At 47.3% G+C, this 12,353-nt stretch overlaps 1 protein-coding gene across 5 annotated transcripts in view; it reads left to right on the forward strand.

Moving 5' to 3' along the window:
- Window positions 1–12,353, forward strand: part of col14a1a (collagen, type XIV, alpha 1a) — a 244,399-nt gene that overhangs the window by 74,665 nt on the left and 157,381 nt on the right. For all 5 annotated transcript variants that reach the window (XM_036935521.1, XM_036935515.1, XM_036935520.1 and 2 more), the window contains exons 11-16: window positions 817–946; window positions 1,112–1,257; window positions 5,151–5,280; window positions 7,118–7,257; window positions 8,606–8,732; window positions 8,923–9,062. In XM_036935521.1, the coding sequence (XP_036791416.1) occupies window positions 817–946; window positions 1,112–1,257; window positions 5,151–5,280; window positions 7,118–7,257; window positions 8,606–8,732; window positions 8,923–9,062 (813 nt within the window). The remainder of the gene's footprint in view (window positions 1–816; window positions 947–1,111; window positions 1,258–5,150; window positions 5,281–7,117; window positions 7,258–8,605; window positions 8,733–8,922; window positions 9,063–12,353) is intronic.

Consider the following 12,353-nt stretch of genomic DNA (forward strand, 5'->3'; position numbering starts at 1 on the left):
ACCCAGTCTCTGTGTATCTCTCTGACCCAGTCTCTGTGTATCTCTCTGAACTAGGCTCTGTGTATCTCTCTGACCCAGTCTCTGTGTATCTCTCTGATCTAGGCTCTGTGTATCTCTCTGACCCAGTCTCTGTGTATCTCTCTGACCCAGTCTCTGTGTATCTCTCTGACCCAGTCTCTGTGTATCTCTCTGAACTAGGCTCTGTGTATCTCTCTGACCCAGTATCTGTGTATCTCTCTGACCCAGTCTCTGTGTATCTCTCTGACCCAGTCTCTGTGTATCTCTCTGACCCAGTCTCTGTGTATCTCTCTGACCCAGTCTCTGTGTATCTCTCTGAACTAGGCTCTGTGTGTCTCTCTGACCCAGTCTCTGTGTGTCTCTCTGACCCAGTCTCTGTGTATCTCTCTGACCCAGTCTCTGTGTGTCTCTCTGACCCAGTCTCTGTGTATCTCTCTGACCCAGTCTCTGTGTATCTCTCTGTATCTCTCTGACCCAGTCTCTGTGTATCTCTCTGACCCAGTCTCTGTGTATCTCTCTGAACTAGGCTCTGTGTATCTCTCTGACCCAGTCTCTGTGTGTCTCTCTGACCCAGTCTCTGTGTGTCTCTCTGACCCAGTCTCTGTGTATCTCTCTGACCCAGTCTCTGTGTGTCTCTCTGACCCAGTCTCTGTGTATCTCTCTGACCCAGTCTCTGTGTATCTCTCTGACCCAGTCTCTGTGTATCTCTCTGACCCAGTCTCTGTGTATCTCTCTGACCCAGTCTCTGTGTATCTCTCTGACCCAGTCTCTGTGTATCTCTCTTTGTATCTCTCCCAGGCTGTGGTGGACGGCACAGAGAACTCTGTGGTTCTGTGGCATCTCAACTCCTTAACAGAGTACCAGTTAGCTGTGTTCGCTGTCTACACCAGCTCAGCTAGCGAGGCACTTCGTGGCAGCGAGACCACATGTGAGTCCACCTCCCTTTTCATTGTCAGCAAGACTATTTTCTACACTTGTTCTTTTTTTCCTCCTGGGCCAAGTTGGATGTGTGTAAACATACTCTTTCACCTGGGTTTAAGCCAACTCTCTGTGTGTGTCTGTTCGTTCCTGTGTGTGTTCACGTGTGTCTCAGTGGCTCTCCCCATGGTGAACGGCCTGGAGCTGTACGACGTTACCCACAACACCATGCGGGCGCGGTGGAGCGGTGTGCAGGGCGTCTCGGGGTACATGGTCCTATACGCCACCCTGACCGAGGACCAGGCCTCCGACGAGAAAGAGGTACCCCAGCCGGAGGGCCGCAAGCCTGGGTGGGATCGGTCTGGGGGAGGGTTCTTCCTGGAGGGGCTGCTGGGTGTCCGTGTCTCTTTTCTCCTGATGAAATATAGCATGGATAATCCCTAGTTCCTAAACCACAGGAACACTGGGGGTGGGAGGCCTTGTGTCAGTAGATCTGCTGCTGAACAGAACCAGCAGAACCCTGGTGATCTGGAGGCTCCACAGGCTTATTGGATCTGGTGGTGTCTCTGTCCCTGTCCCTGTCCCCATCCCTGTCTCTGTCCCTGTCCCAATCTCTGTCCCTGTCCCTGTCCCCGTCCCGATCTCTGTCCCTGTCCCTGTCCCGATCTCTGTCCCTGTCCCCGTCCCTGTCCGTGTCCCTGTCCCTGTCTCTGTCTCTGTCCCTGTCCCCATCCCTGTCTCTGTCCCTGTCTCTGTCCCTGTCCCTGTCTCTGTCCCTGTCCCGATCTCTGTCCCTGTCCCCGTCCCTGTCTCTGTCCCTGTCCCCGTCCCTGTCTCTGTCCCTGTCCCTGTCTCTGTTTTACATTTTGACATGAGGTGGCAGAGAGGAAAATGAGCTGTTTTACATTTTGACATGAGGGCAGAGAGGAAAATTAGCTGTTTTACATTTTGACATGAGGCCAGAGAGGAAAATGAGCTGTTTTACATTTTGACATGAGGCCAGAGAGGAAAATGAGCTGTTTTACATTTTGACATGAGGGGCAGAGAGGAAAATTAGCTGTTTTACATTTTGACATGAGGCCAGAGAGGAAAATGAGCTGTTTTACATTTTGACATGAGGCCAGAGAGGAAAATGAGCTGTTTTACATTTTGACATGAGGCCAGAGAGGAAAATGAGCTGTTTTACATTTTGACATGAGGCCAGAGAGGAAAATGAGCTGTTTTACATTTTGACATGAGGCCAGAGAGGAAAATTAGCTGTTTTACATTTTGACATGAGGGCAGAGAGGAAAATGAGCTGTTTTACATTTTGACATGAGGCCAGAGAGGAAAATGAGCTGTTTTACATTCTGACATGAGGGGCAGAGAGGAAAATGAGCTGTTTTACATTTTGACATGAGAGGCCAGAGAGGAAAATGAGCTGTTTTACATTTTGACATGAGGCCAGAGAGGAAAATGAGCTGTTTTACATTTTGACATGAGGGGCAGAGAGGAAAATGAGCTGTTTTACATTTTGACATGAGAGGACAGAGAGGAAAATGAGCTGTTTTACATTTTGACATGAGAGGGCAGAGAGGAAAATGAGCTGTTTTACATTTTGACATGAGGCCAGAGAGGAAAATGAGCTGTTTTACATTTTGACATGAGACCAGAGAGGAAAATGAGCTGTTTTACATTTTGACATGAGGCCAGAGAGGAAAATGAGCTGTTTTACATTTTGACATGAGGCCAGAGAGGAAAATGAGCTGTTTTACATTTTGACATGAGGCCAGAGAGGAAAATGAGCTGTTTTACATTTTGACATGAGACCAGAGAGGAAAATGAGCTGTTTTACATTTTGACATGAGACCAGAGAGGAAAATGAGCTGTTTTACATTCTGACATGAGACCAGAGAGGAAAATGAGCTGTTTTACATTCTGACATGAGGTGGATTTTTGTATATTTTTAATATGATATCTGAGTGACACTGACTAACATAATCGATGGGGGCCCCTGGTCGGTATTTCAACCATGATAACAAGTTTAGATAGCTGTCCGCTAAACTAACTGACACGGGCTAATTGACTGACTATCAGTGACTGACACAACAAGAGAAAAACTGACGATGTACCACCACATTTTGAAATTGCACCTTGTGTATTCTAATCTTCTAACCCGCAACAGTAAGTTGAAACCTCGACTGAGTTTCTAAAATACACTGCTCAAAAAAACAGAGGGAACACTTAAACAACACAGTGTAACTCCAAGTGAATCACACTTCTGTGAAATCAAACTGTCCACTTAGGAAGCAACACTGATTGACAATGAATTTCACATGCTGTTGTGCAAATGGAATAGACAACAGGTGGGAATTATAGGCAATTAGCAAGACACCCCCAATAAAGGAGTGGTTTTGCAGGCGATGACCACAGACCACTTCTCAGTTCCTATGCTTCCTGGCTGATGTTTTGGTCACTTTTGAATGCTGGCGGTGCTTTCACTGTAGTGGTAGCATGAGACGGAGTCTACAACCCACACAAGTGGCTCAGGTAGTGCAGCTCATCCAGGATGGCACATCAATGCGAGCTGTGGCTAGAAGGTTTGCTGTGTCTGTCAGCGTAGTGTCCAGAGCATGGAGGCGCTACCAGGAGACAGGCCAGTACATCAGGAGACGTGGAGGAGGCCGTAGGAGGGCAACAACCCAGCAGCAGGACCGCTACCTCCACCTTTGTGCAAGGAGGAGCAGGAGGAGCACTGCCAGAGCCCTGCAAAATGACCTCCAGCAGGCCACAAATGTGCATGTGTCTGCTCAAACGGTCAGAAACAGACTCCATGAGGGTGGTATGAGGGCCCGACGTCCACAGGTGGGGGTTGTGCTTACAGCCCAACACCGTGCAGGACGTTTGGCATTTGTCAGAGAACACCCAGATTGGCAAGTTCGCCACTGGCGCCCTGTGCTCTTCACAGATGAAAGCAGGTTCACACTGAGCACGTGACAGACGTGACAGAGTCTGGAGATGCCGTGGAGAACGTTCTGCTGCCTGCATCATCCTCCAGCATGACCGGTTTGGCGGTGGGTCAGTCATGGTGTGGGGTGGCATTTCTTGGGGGGGGCCGCACAGCCCTCCATGTGCTCGCCAGAGGTAGCCTGACTGCCATTAGGTACCGAGGTGAGGTCCTCAGACCCCTTGTGAGACCGTATGCTGGTGCGATTGGCCCTGGGTTCCTCCTAATGCAAGACCATGCTAGACCTCATGTGGCTGGTGTGTGTCAGCAGTTCCTGCAAGAGGAAGGCATTGATGCTATGGACTGGCCCGCCCGTTCCCCAGACCTGAATCCAATTGAGCACATCTGGGACATCATGTCTCGCTCCATCCACCAACGCCACGTTGCACCACAGACTGTCCAGGAGTTGGCGGATGCTTTAGTCCAGGTCTGGGAGGAGATCACTCAGGAGACCATCTGCCACCTCATCAGGAGCATGACCAGGCGTTGTAGGGAGGTCATACGGGCACTTGGAGGCCACACACACTACTGAGCCTCATTTTGACTTGTTTTAAGGACATTACATCAAAGTTGGATCAGCCTGTAGTGTGGTTTTCCACTTTAATTTTGAGTGTGACTCCAAATCCAGACCTCCATGGGTTGATACATTTGATTTCCATTGATCATTTTTGTGTGATTTTGTTGTCAGCACATTCAACTATGTAAAGAAAAAAGTATTTAATAAGAATATTTCATTCATTCAGATCTAGGATGTGTTATTTTAGTGTTCCCTTTATTTTTTTGAGCAGTGTATATATATATATATATATATATATATATATATATATATATATAATATGGGGAACTTTGGTTTTACCTCTCTGTGTGTGGCCCACGGCCCTTCCAAAGTGCAGCCGCGGTCCGGATTATTCCACAAGATAAACGACTCTGCTTTTTCTACAGTATTGCGTGCCTCAGAAATAATACTGTACGTTCTGTACAGCTGTCTTCAGACAGTGCAAAGAAGTTACATGTTTCATGTTGAATTATTCTCCGTACTAATCAGGCTTCCAGATGGCACTTCTTGGCTTCAGTCCCAACAATACCCTGTTCCCCATATAGTCCACTACATTAGTCCACTACACAAGTAGTGCACTATATAAGGAATAGGTTGTAATTTGGGACTCACACCACTGTGTCATCTGGACCTTCATCGATGCTTTCCCATTTCCCCCTTTAATACCAACAGATGAAGGTGTCAGACGCAGTAACTGATCTACAGCTGGAGGACTTGACTCCTGCCACTGAGTACACGGTGACAGTCTACGCCATGTATGGAGAAGAAGCTAGCGATCCTATGAGTAGCCAGCAGACCACCTGTAAGTGTCCTCTTAAACCTACTGTTAAATATTCAACAATTCAGATAAAGGACAGGTATACTGTGGGTCTTCCTGAGGACAGATATACTGTGGGTCTTCCTGAGGACAGATATACTGTGGGTCTTCCTGAGGACAGATATACTGTGGGTCTTCCTGAGGACAGATATACTGTGGGTCTTCCTGAGGACAGATATACTGTGGGTCTTCCTGAGGACAGATATACTGTGGGTCTTCCTGAGGACAGGTATACTGTGGGTCTTCCTGAGGACAGGTATACTGTGGGTCTTCCTGAGGACAGGGATACTGTGGGTCTTCCTGAGGACAGATATACTGTGGGTCTTCCTGAGGACAGATATACTGTGGGTCTTCCTGAGGACAGGTATACTGTGGGTCTTCCTGAGGACAGGTATACTGTGGGTCTTCCTGAGGACAGGTATACTGTGGGTCTTCCTGAGGACAGATATACTGTGGGTCTTCCCGAGGACAGATATACTGAAGGTCTTCCTGAGGACAGATATACTGAAGGTCTTCCTGAGGACAGATATACTGAAGGTCTTCCTGAGGACAGATATACTGTGGGTCTTCCTGAGGACAGATATACTGAAGGTCTTCCTGAGGACAGATATACTGAAGGTCTTCCTGAGGACAGATATACTGAAGGTCTTCCTGAGGACAGATATACTGAAGGTCTTCCTGAGGACAGATATACTGAAGGTCTTCCTGAGGACAGATATACTGAAGGTCTTCCCGAGGACAGATATACTGTGGGTCTTCCTGAGGACAGATATACTGAAGGTCTTCCTGAGGACAGATATACTGAAGGTCTTCCTGAGGACAGATATACTGTAGGTCTTCCTGAGGACAGATATACTGAAGGTCTTCCTGAGGACAGATATACTGAAGGTCTTCCTGAGGACAGATATACTGAAGGTCTTCCTGAGGACAGATATACTGAAGGTCTTCCCGAGGACAGATATACTGAAGTTCTTCCTGAGGACAGATATACTGAAGGTCTTCCCGAGGACAGATGTACTGTAGGTCTTCCTGAGGACAGATATACTGAAGGTCTTCCTGAGGACAGATATACTGAAGGTCTTCCTGAGGACAGATATACTGTGGGTCTTCCTGAGGACAGATATACTGAAGGTCATCCTGAGGACAGATATACTGAAGGTCTTCCTGAGGACAGATATACTGAAGGTCTTCCTGAGGACAGATATACTGAAGGTCTTCCCGAGGACAGATATACTGAAGGTCTTCCTGAGGACAGATATACTGAAGGTCTTCCCGAGGACAGATATACTGAAGGTCTTCCTGAGGACAGATGTACTGTGGGTCTTCCTGAGGACAGATATACTGAAGGTCTTCCTGAGGACAGATATACTGTGGGTCTTCCTGAGGACAGATATACTGAAGGTCATCCTGAGGACAGATATACTGAAGGTCTTCCTGAGGACAGATATACTGAAGGTCTTCCTGAGGACAGATATACTGAAGGTCTTCCCGAGGACAGATATACTGAAGGTCTTCCTGAGGACAGATATACTGAAGGTCTTCCCGAGGACAGATATACTGAAGGTCTTCCTGAGGACAGATATACTGAAGGTCTTCCTGAGGACAGATATACTGAAGGTCTTCCTGAGGACAGATATACTGAAGGTCTTCCTGAGGACAGATATACTGAAGGTCTTCCTGTCTTCAGAAGTTGTAGCTGTATAGCACGTAGTGTCTGCTGATGGAAAAAGGGCTCTGTAAATACATTTGATTGATTGATTGATTGATTGATTGATTGATCTCTTCAACATGACATTTTGAGTTAACCCCTTTGTGTCTGCAGTGCCACTGAGCCCTCCCAAGAACCTTGTGTTCTCTGAGGTGGACCACAACTCAGCCAAACTGTCGTGGGAAGCTGCCTCTAGGAAGGTGACAGGATACCGCATCATGTACGCCAAGACTGACGGGCTAAAGACTGATGAGGTGAGAGACAACACGAGGGGATTTAACCTAGAACAAGACTAGGGGATTTAACCTAGAACAAGACAAGGGGATTTAACCTAGAACAAGACTAGGTGATTTAACCTAGATCAAGACTAGGGGATTTAACCTAGATCAAGACTAGGGGATTTAACCTAGAACAAGACTAGGGGATTTAACCTAGAACAAGACTAGGGGATTTAACCTAGAACAAGACTAGGGGATTTAACCTAGAACAACACTAGGGGATTTAACCTAGAACAAGACTAGGGGATTTAACATAGAGTTATCCATATATTACGTCTGTCTGTCTGTCTGTCTGTCTGTCTGTCTGTCTGTCTGTCTGTCTGTCTGTCTGTCTGTCTGTCTGTCTTCTCAATACTGGGTGTCTCTCTCTCTCTCTTCTGTCAATACTGTGTGTCTCTCTCTCTCTCTTCTGTCAATACTGTGTGTCTCTCTCGCTCTCTTCTGTCAATACTGTGTGTGTCTCTCTCTCTTCTGTCAATACTGTGTGTCTCTCTCTCTCTCTTCTGTCAATACTGTGTGTCTCTCTCTCTCTCTTCTGTCAATACTGTGTGTCTCTCTCTCTCTCTTCTTTAAATACTGTGTGTCTCTCTCTCTCTCTTCTGTCAATACTGTGTGTCTCTCTCTCTCTCTTCTGTCAATACTGTGTGTCTCTCTCTCTCTTCTGTCAATACTGTGTGTCTCTCTCTCGCTCTTCTGTCAATACTGTGTCTCTCTCTCTTCTGTCAATAATGTGTCTCTCTCTCTCTCTTCTGTCAATACTGTGTCTCTCTCTCTCTCTTCTGTCAATACTGTGTGTCTCTCTCTCTCTTCTGTCAATACTGTGTCTCTCTCTCTCTCTTCTGTCAATACTGTGTGTCTCTCTCTCTCTTCTGTCAATACTGTGTGTCTCTCTCTCTCTCTTCTGTCAATACTGTGTGTCTCGCTCTCTCTCTTCTGTCAATACTGTGTCTCTCTCTCTCTTCTGTCAATACTGTGTGTCTCTCTCTCTCTCTTCTGTCAATACTGTCTCTCTCTCTCTCTCTTCTGTCAATACTGTGTGTCTCTCTCTCTCTCTTCTGTCAATACTGTGTCTCTCTCTCTCTTCTGTCAATACTGTCTCTCTCTCTCTCTCTTCTGTCAATACTGTGTCTCTCTCTCTCTTCTGTCAATACTGTGTGTCTCTCTCTCTCTTCTGTCAATACTGTGTGTCTCTCTCTCTTCTGTCAATACTGTGTCTCTCTCTCTCTTCTGTCAATACTGTGTGTCTCTCTCTCTCTCTCTTCTGTCAATACTGTGTGTCTCTCTCTCTCTTCTGTCAATACTGTGTGTCTCTGTTTCCCCTTAGGTGGATGTGGGTCCAGTCACGTCCTGGACTCTGAATGACCTGACGTCTGCAAGGGAGTATGAGGTAGCCATATTTGGGATCTACGACGAGGGCCAATCAGAAGCCCTCTCTGGCAGCTTCACCACCGGTAAGAACCAATCAGAGTCTCTCAGAGTAGTGCCAGGACAGGGTTTGCACTTTAGGAACTATTTTATTGGTACTAACCAGGTCAGAATAGGACTGTAGTATGAGTTTTTCCAGTCAGAAGTGATGTGTGTTTTACTTAATGTTATAGCTGATCTTACTGTTCTGATGATGCTGTTTGATCTCTCTAATAGACCCTGTGCCAGGCCCTCTTGACCTCCAGGCCAGTGAGGTCACCGCAGAGAGTTTCCGGGTCAGCTGGGGTCACTCTGCTCCGGGCATCGTCCTCTACAAACTGACCTGGGCTCCTTATGATGGAGGGGACACTAAGGAGGTCAGTATGGGGTCAACCCACTAAGGAGGTTAGGACAGGGACAACCTACTAAGGAGGTCAGTAGTGAGACAACCCACTATGGAGGTTGGTACTGGGACAACCCACTATGGAGGTTGGTACTGGGACAACCCACTATGGAGGTTGGTACTGGGACAACCCACTAAAGAGGTTGGTACTGGGACAACCCACTAAGGAGGTTGGTACTGAGACAACCCACTAAGGAGGTTGGTACTGGGATAATCCACTAAGGAGGTTGGTACTGGGACAACCCACTAAGGAGGTTGGTTATGGGATAATCCACTAAGGAGGTTGGTTCTGGGACAACCCACTATGGAGGTTGGTACTGGGATAACCCACTAAGGAGGTTGGTTCTGGGATAACCCACTATGGAGGTTGGTACTGGGACAACCCACTAAGGAGGTCAGTACTGGGATAACCCACTAAGGAGGTTGGTACTGGGATAACCCACTAAGGAGGTTGGTACTGGGATAACCCACTAAGGAGGTCAGTACTGGGACAACCCACTAAGGAGGTCGGTACTGGGATAACCCCCTATGGAGGTCAGTACTGGGATAACCCACTAAGGAGGTCGGTACTGGGATAACCCCCTATGGAGTTCAGTACTGGGATAACCCACTAAGGAGGTCGGTACTGGGACAACCCACTAAGGAGGTTGGTTCTGGGACAACCCACTAAGGAGGTTGGTACTGAGACAACCCACTAAGGAGGTTGGTACTGGGACAACCCACTAAGGAGGTTGGTACTGAGACAACCCACTAAGGAGGTTGGTACTGGGACAACCCACTATGGAGGTTGGTACTGGGATAACCCACCAAGGAGGTTGGTACTGGGATAACCCACTAAGGAGGTTGGTACTGGGACAATCCACTAAGGAGGTCAGTACTGGGACAATCCACTAAGGAGGTTGGTTTTGGGACAACCCAAAAGGGAAACCAGACCTGGATCAATACATTTGACAAATGCTTCTTGAGACTCTTGCTGCTCTTCATTTAGTTTGCCAGGTAAAATAGAATACAGGGAATAGTCCCAAAAGTGCAAGCTCCAATACTCATAATCCAAGTTAGCTACTTGACTTGATTGGGTGCCTGATTGACTAGGTTTTTAGTGGCTGATATAACTGTGATCCTGGCTCAGATCCAAAGTGTTGATCATCTGTCCTTAACAAGAGAACACCAGCTGTAGAACGGCACAATGCTCCAGTCTCTAGCCAGCTGGGGAAATATTAGCCTGCTGCCAGATCTGTTTGTGCTGTTTAGCCAACTCCTATGACACACAGCCATTGGAGTTGGCTATAAAGCACAAACCGTTATGGCCCCAAGCTAGTGAAATATGCTCTCTGAACTGACTGACCAGCCTCATGCATCACCTGTGTCTGGCCCTGACTGACTACTGTAGCTAGCTGGTCTTTACAGATAGCACTGCAGGTCTGCAGGTCGGTGTGTTTACCGGGACTCACCGCAGCAGAAAATAATATACTGCTGATGCTGTGGAGTAGATCCACTGTGTCTGTGAGGTAGGGTGGTGGAATGTTACTGTGGAGTAGATACACTGTGTCTGTGAGGTAGGATGGTGGAATGTTACTGTGGAGTAGATACACTGGCTGTGTCTGTGAGGTAGGGTGGTGGAATGTTACTGTGGAGTAGATACACTGTGTCTGTGAGGTAGGGTGGTGGAATGTTACTGTGGAGTAGATACACTGTCTGTGAGGTATGGTGGTGGAATGTTACTGTGGAGTAGACACACTGTGTCTGTGAGGTAGGGTGGTAGAATGTTACTGTGGAGTAGATACACTGTCTGTGTCTGTGAGGTAGGGTGGTAGAATGTTACTGTGGAGTAGATACACTGTGTCTGTGAGGTAGGGTGGTGGAATGTTACTGTGGAGTAGATACACTGTGTCTGTGAGGTAGGGTGGTAGAATGTTACTGTGGAGTAGATACACTGTCTGTGTCTGTGAGGTAGGGTGGTGGAATGTTACTGTGGAGTAGATACACTGTGTCTGTGAGGTAGGGTGGTGGAATGTTACTGTGGAGTAGATACACTGTGTCTGTGTCTGTGAGGTAGGGTGGTAGAATGTTACTGTGGAGTAGATACACTGTGTCTGTGAGGTAGGGTGGTGGAATGTTACTGTGGAGTAGATACACTGTGTCTGTGAGGTAGGGTGGTAGAATGTTACTGTGGAGTAGATACACTGTGTCTGTGAGGTAGGGTGGTAGAATGTTACTGTGGAGTAGATACACTGTGTCTGTGAGGTAGGGTGGTGGAATGTTACTGTGGAGTAGATACACTGTGTCTGTGAGGTAGGGTGGTAGAATGTTACTGTGGAGTAGATACACTGTGTCTGTGAGGTAGGGTGGTAGAATGTTACTGTGGAGTAGATACACTGTGTCTGTGAGGTAGGGTGGTGGAATGTTACTGTGGAGTAGATACACTGTGTCTGTGAGGTAGGGTGGTAGAATGTTACTGTGGAGTAGATACACTGTGTCTGTGAGGTAGGGTGGTAGAATGTTACTGTGGAGTAGATACACTGTGTCTGTGAGGTAGGGTGGTAGAATGTTACTGTGGAGTAGATACACTGTGTCTGTGAGGTAGGGTGGTGGAATGTTACTGTGGAGTAGATACACTGTGTCTGTGAGGTAGGGTGGTAGAATGTTACTGTGGAGTAGATCCACTGTGTCTGTGAGGTAGGGTGGTGGAATGTTACTGTGGAGTAGATACACTGTGTCTGTGAGGTAGGGTGGTGGAATGTTACTGTGGAGTAGATACACTGTGTCTGTGAGGTAGGGTGGTGGAATGTTACTGTGGAGTAGATACACTGGCTGTGTCTGTGAGGTAGGGTGGTAGAATGTTACTGTGGAGTAGATCCACTGTGTCTGTGAGGTAGGGTGGTGGAATGTAACTGTGGAGTAGATACACTGTGTCTGTGAGGTAGGGTGGTGGAATGTTACTGTGGAGTAGATACACTGTGTCTGTGAGGTAGGGTGGTGGAATGTTACTGTGGAGTAGATACACTGGCTGTGTCTGTGAGGTAGGGTGGTGGAATGTTACTGTGGAGTAGATACACTGGCTGTGTCTGTGAGGTAGGATGGTGGAATGTTACTGTGGAGTAGATACACTGTGTCTGTGAGGTAGGGTGGTAGAATGTTACTGTGGAGTAGATACACTGTGTCTGTGAGGTAGGGTGGTAGAATGTTACTGTGGAGTAGATACACTGTCTGTGTCTGTGAGGTAGGGTGGTGGAATGTTACTGTGGAGTAGATACACTGTGTCTGT

The sequence above is a fragment of the Oncorhynchus mykiss genome, chromosome 2 (genome assembly GCF_013265735.2).
Source record: "Oncorhynchus mykiss isolate Arlee chromosome 2, USDA_OmykA_1.1, whole genome shotgun sequence".
Classification (NCBI taxonomy): domain Eukaryota; kingdom Metazoa; phylum Chordata; class Actinopteri; order Salmoniformes; family Salmonidae; genus Oncorhynchus; species Oncorhynchus mykiss.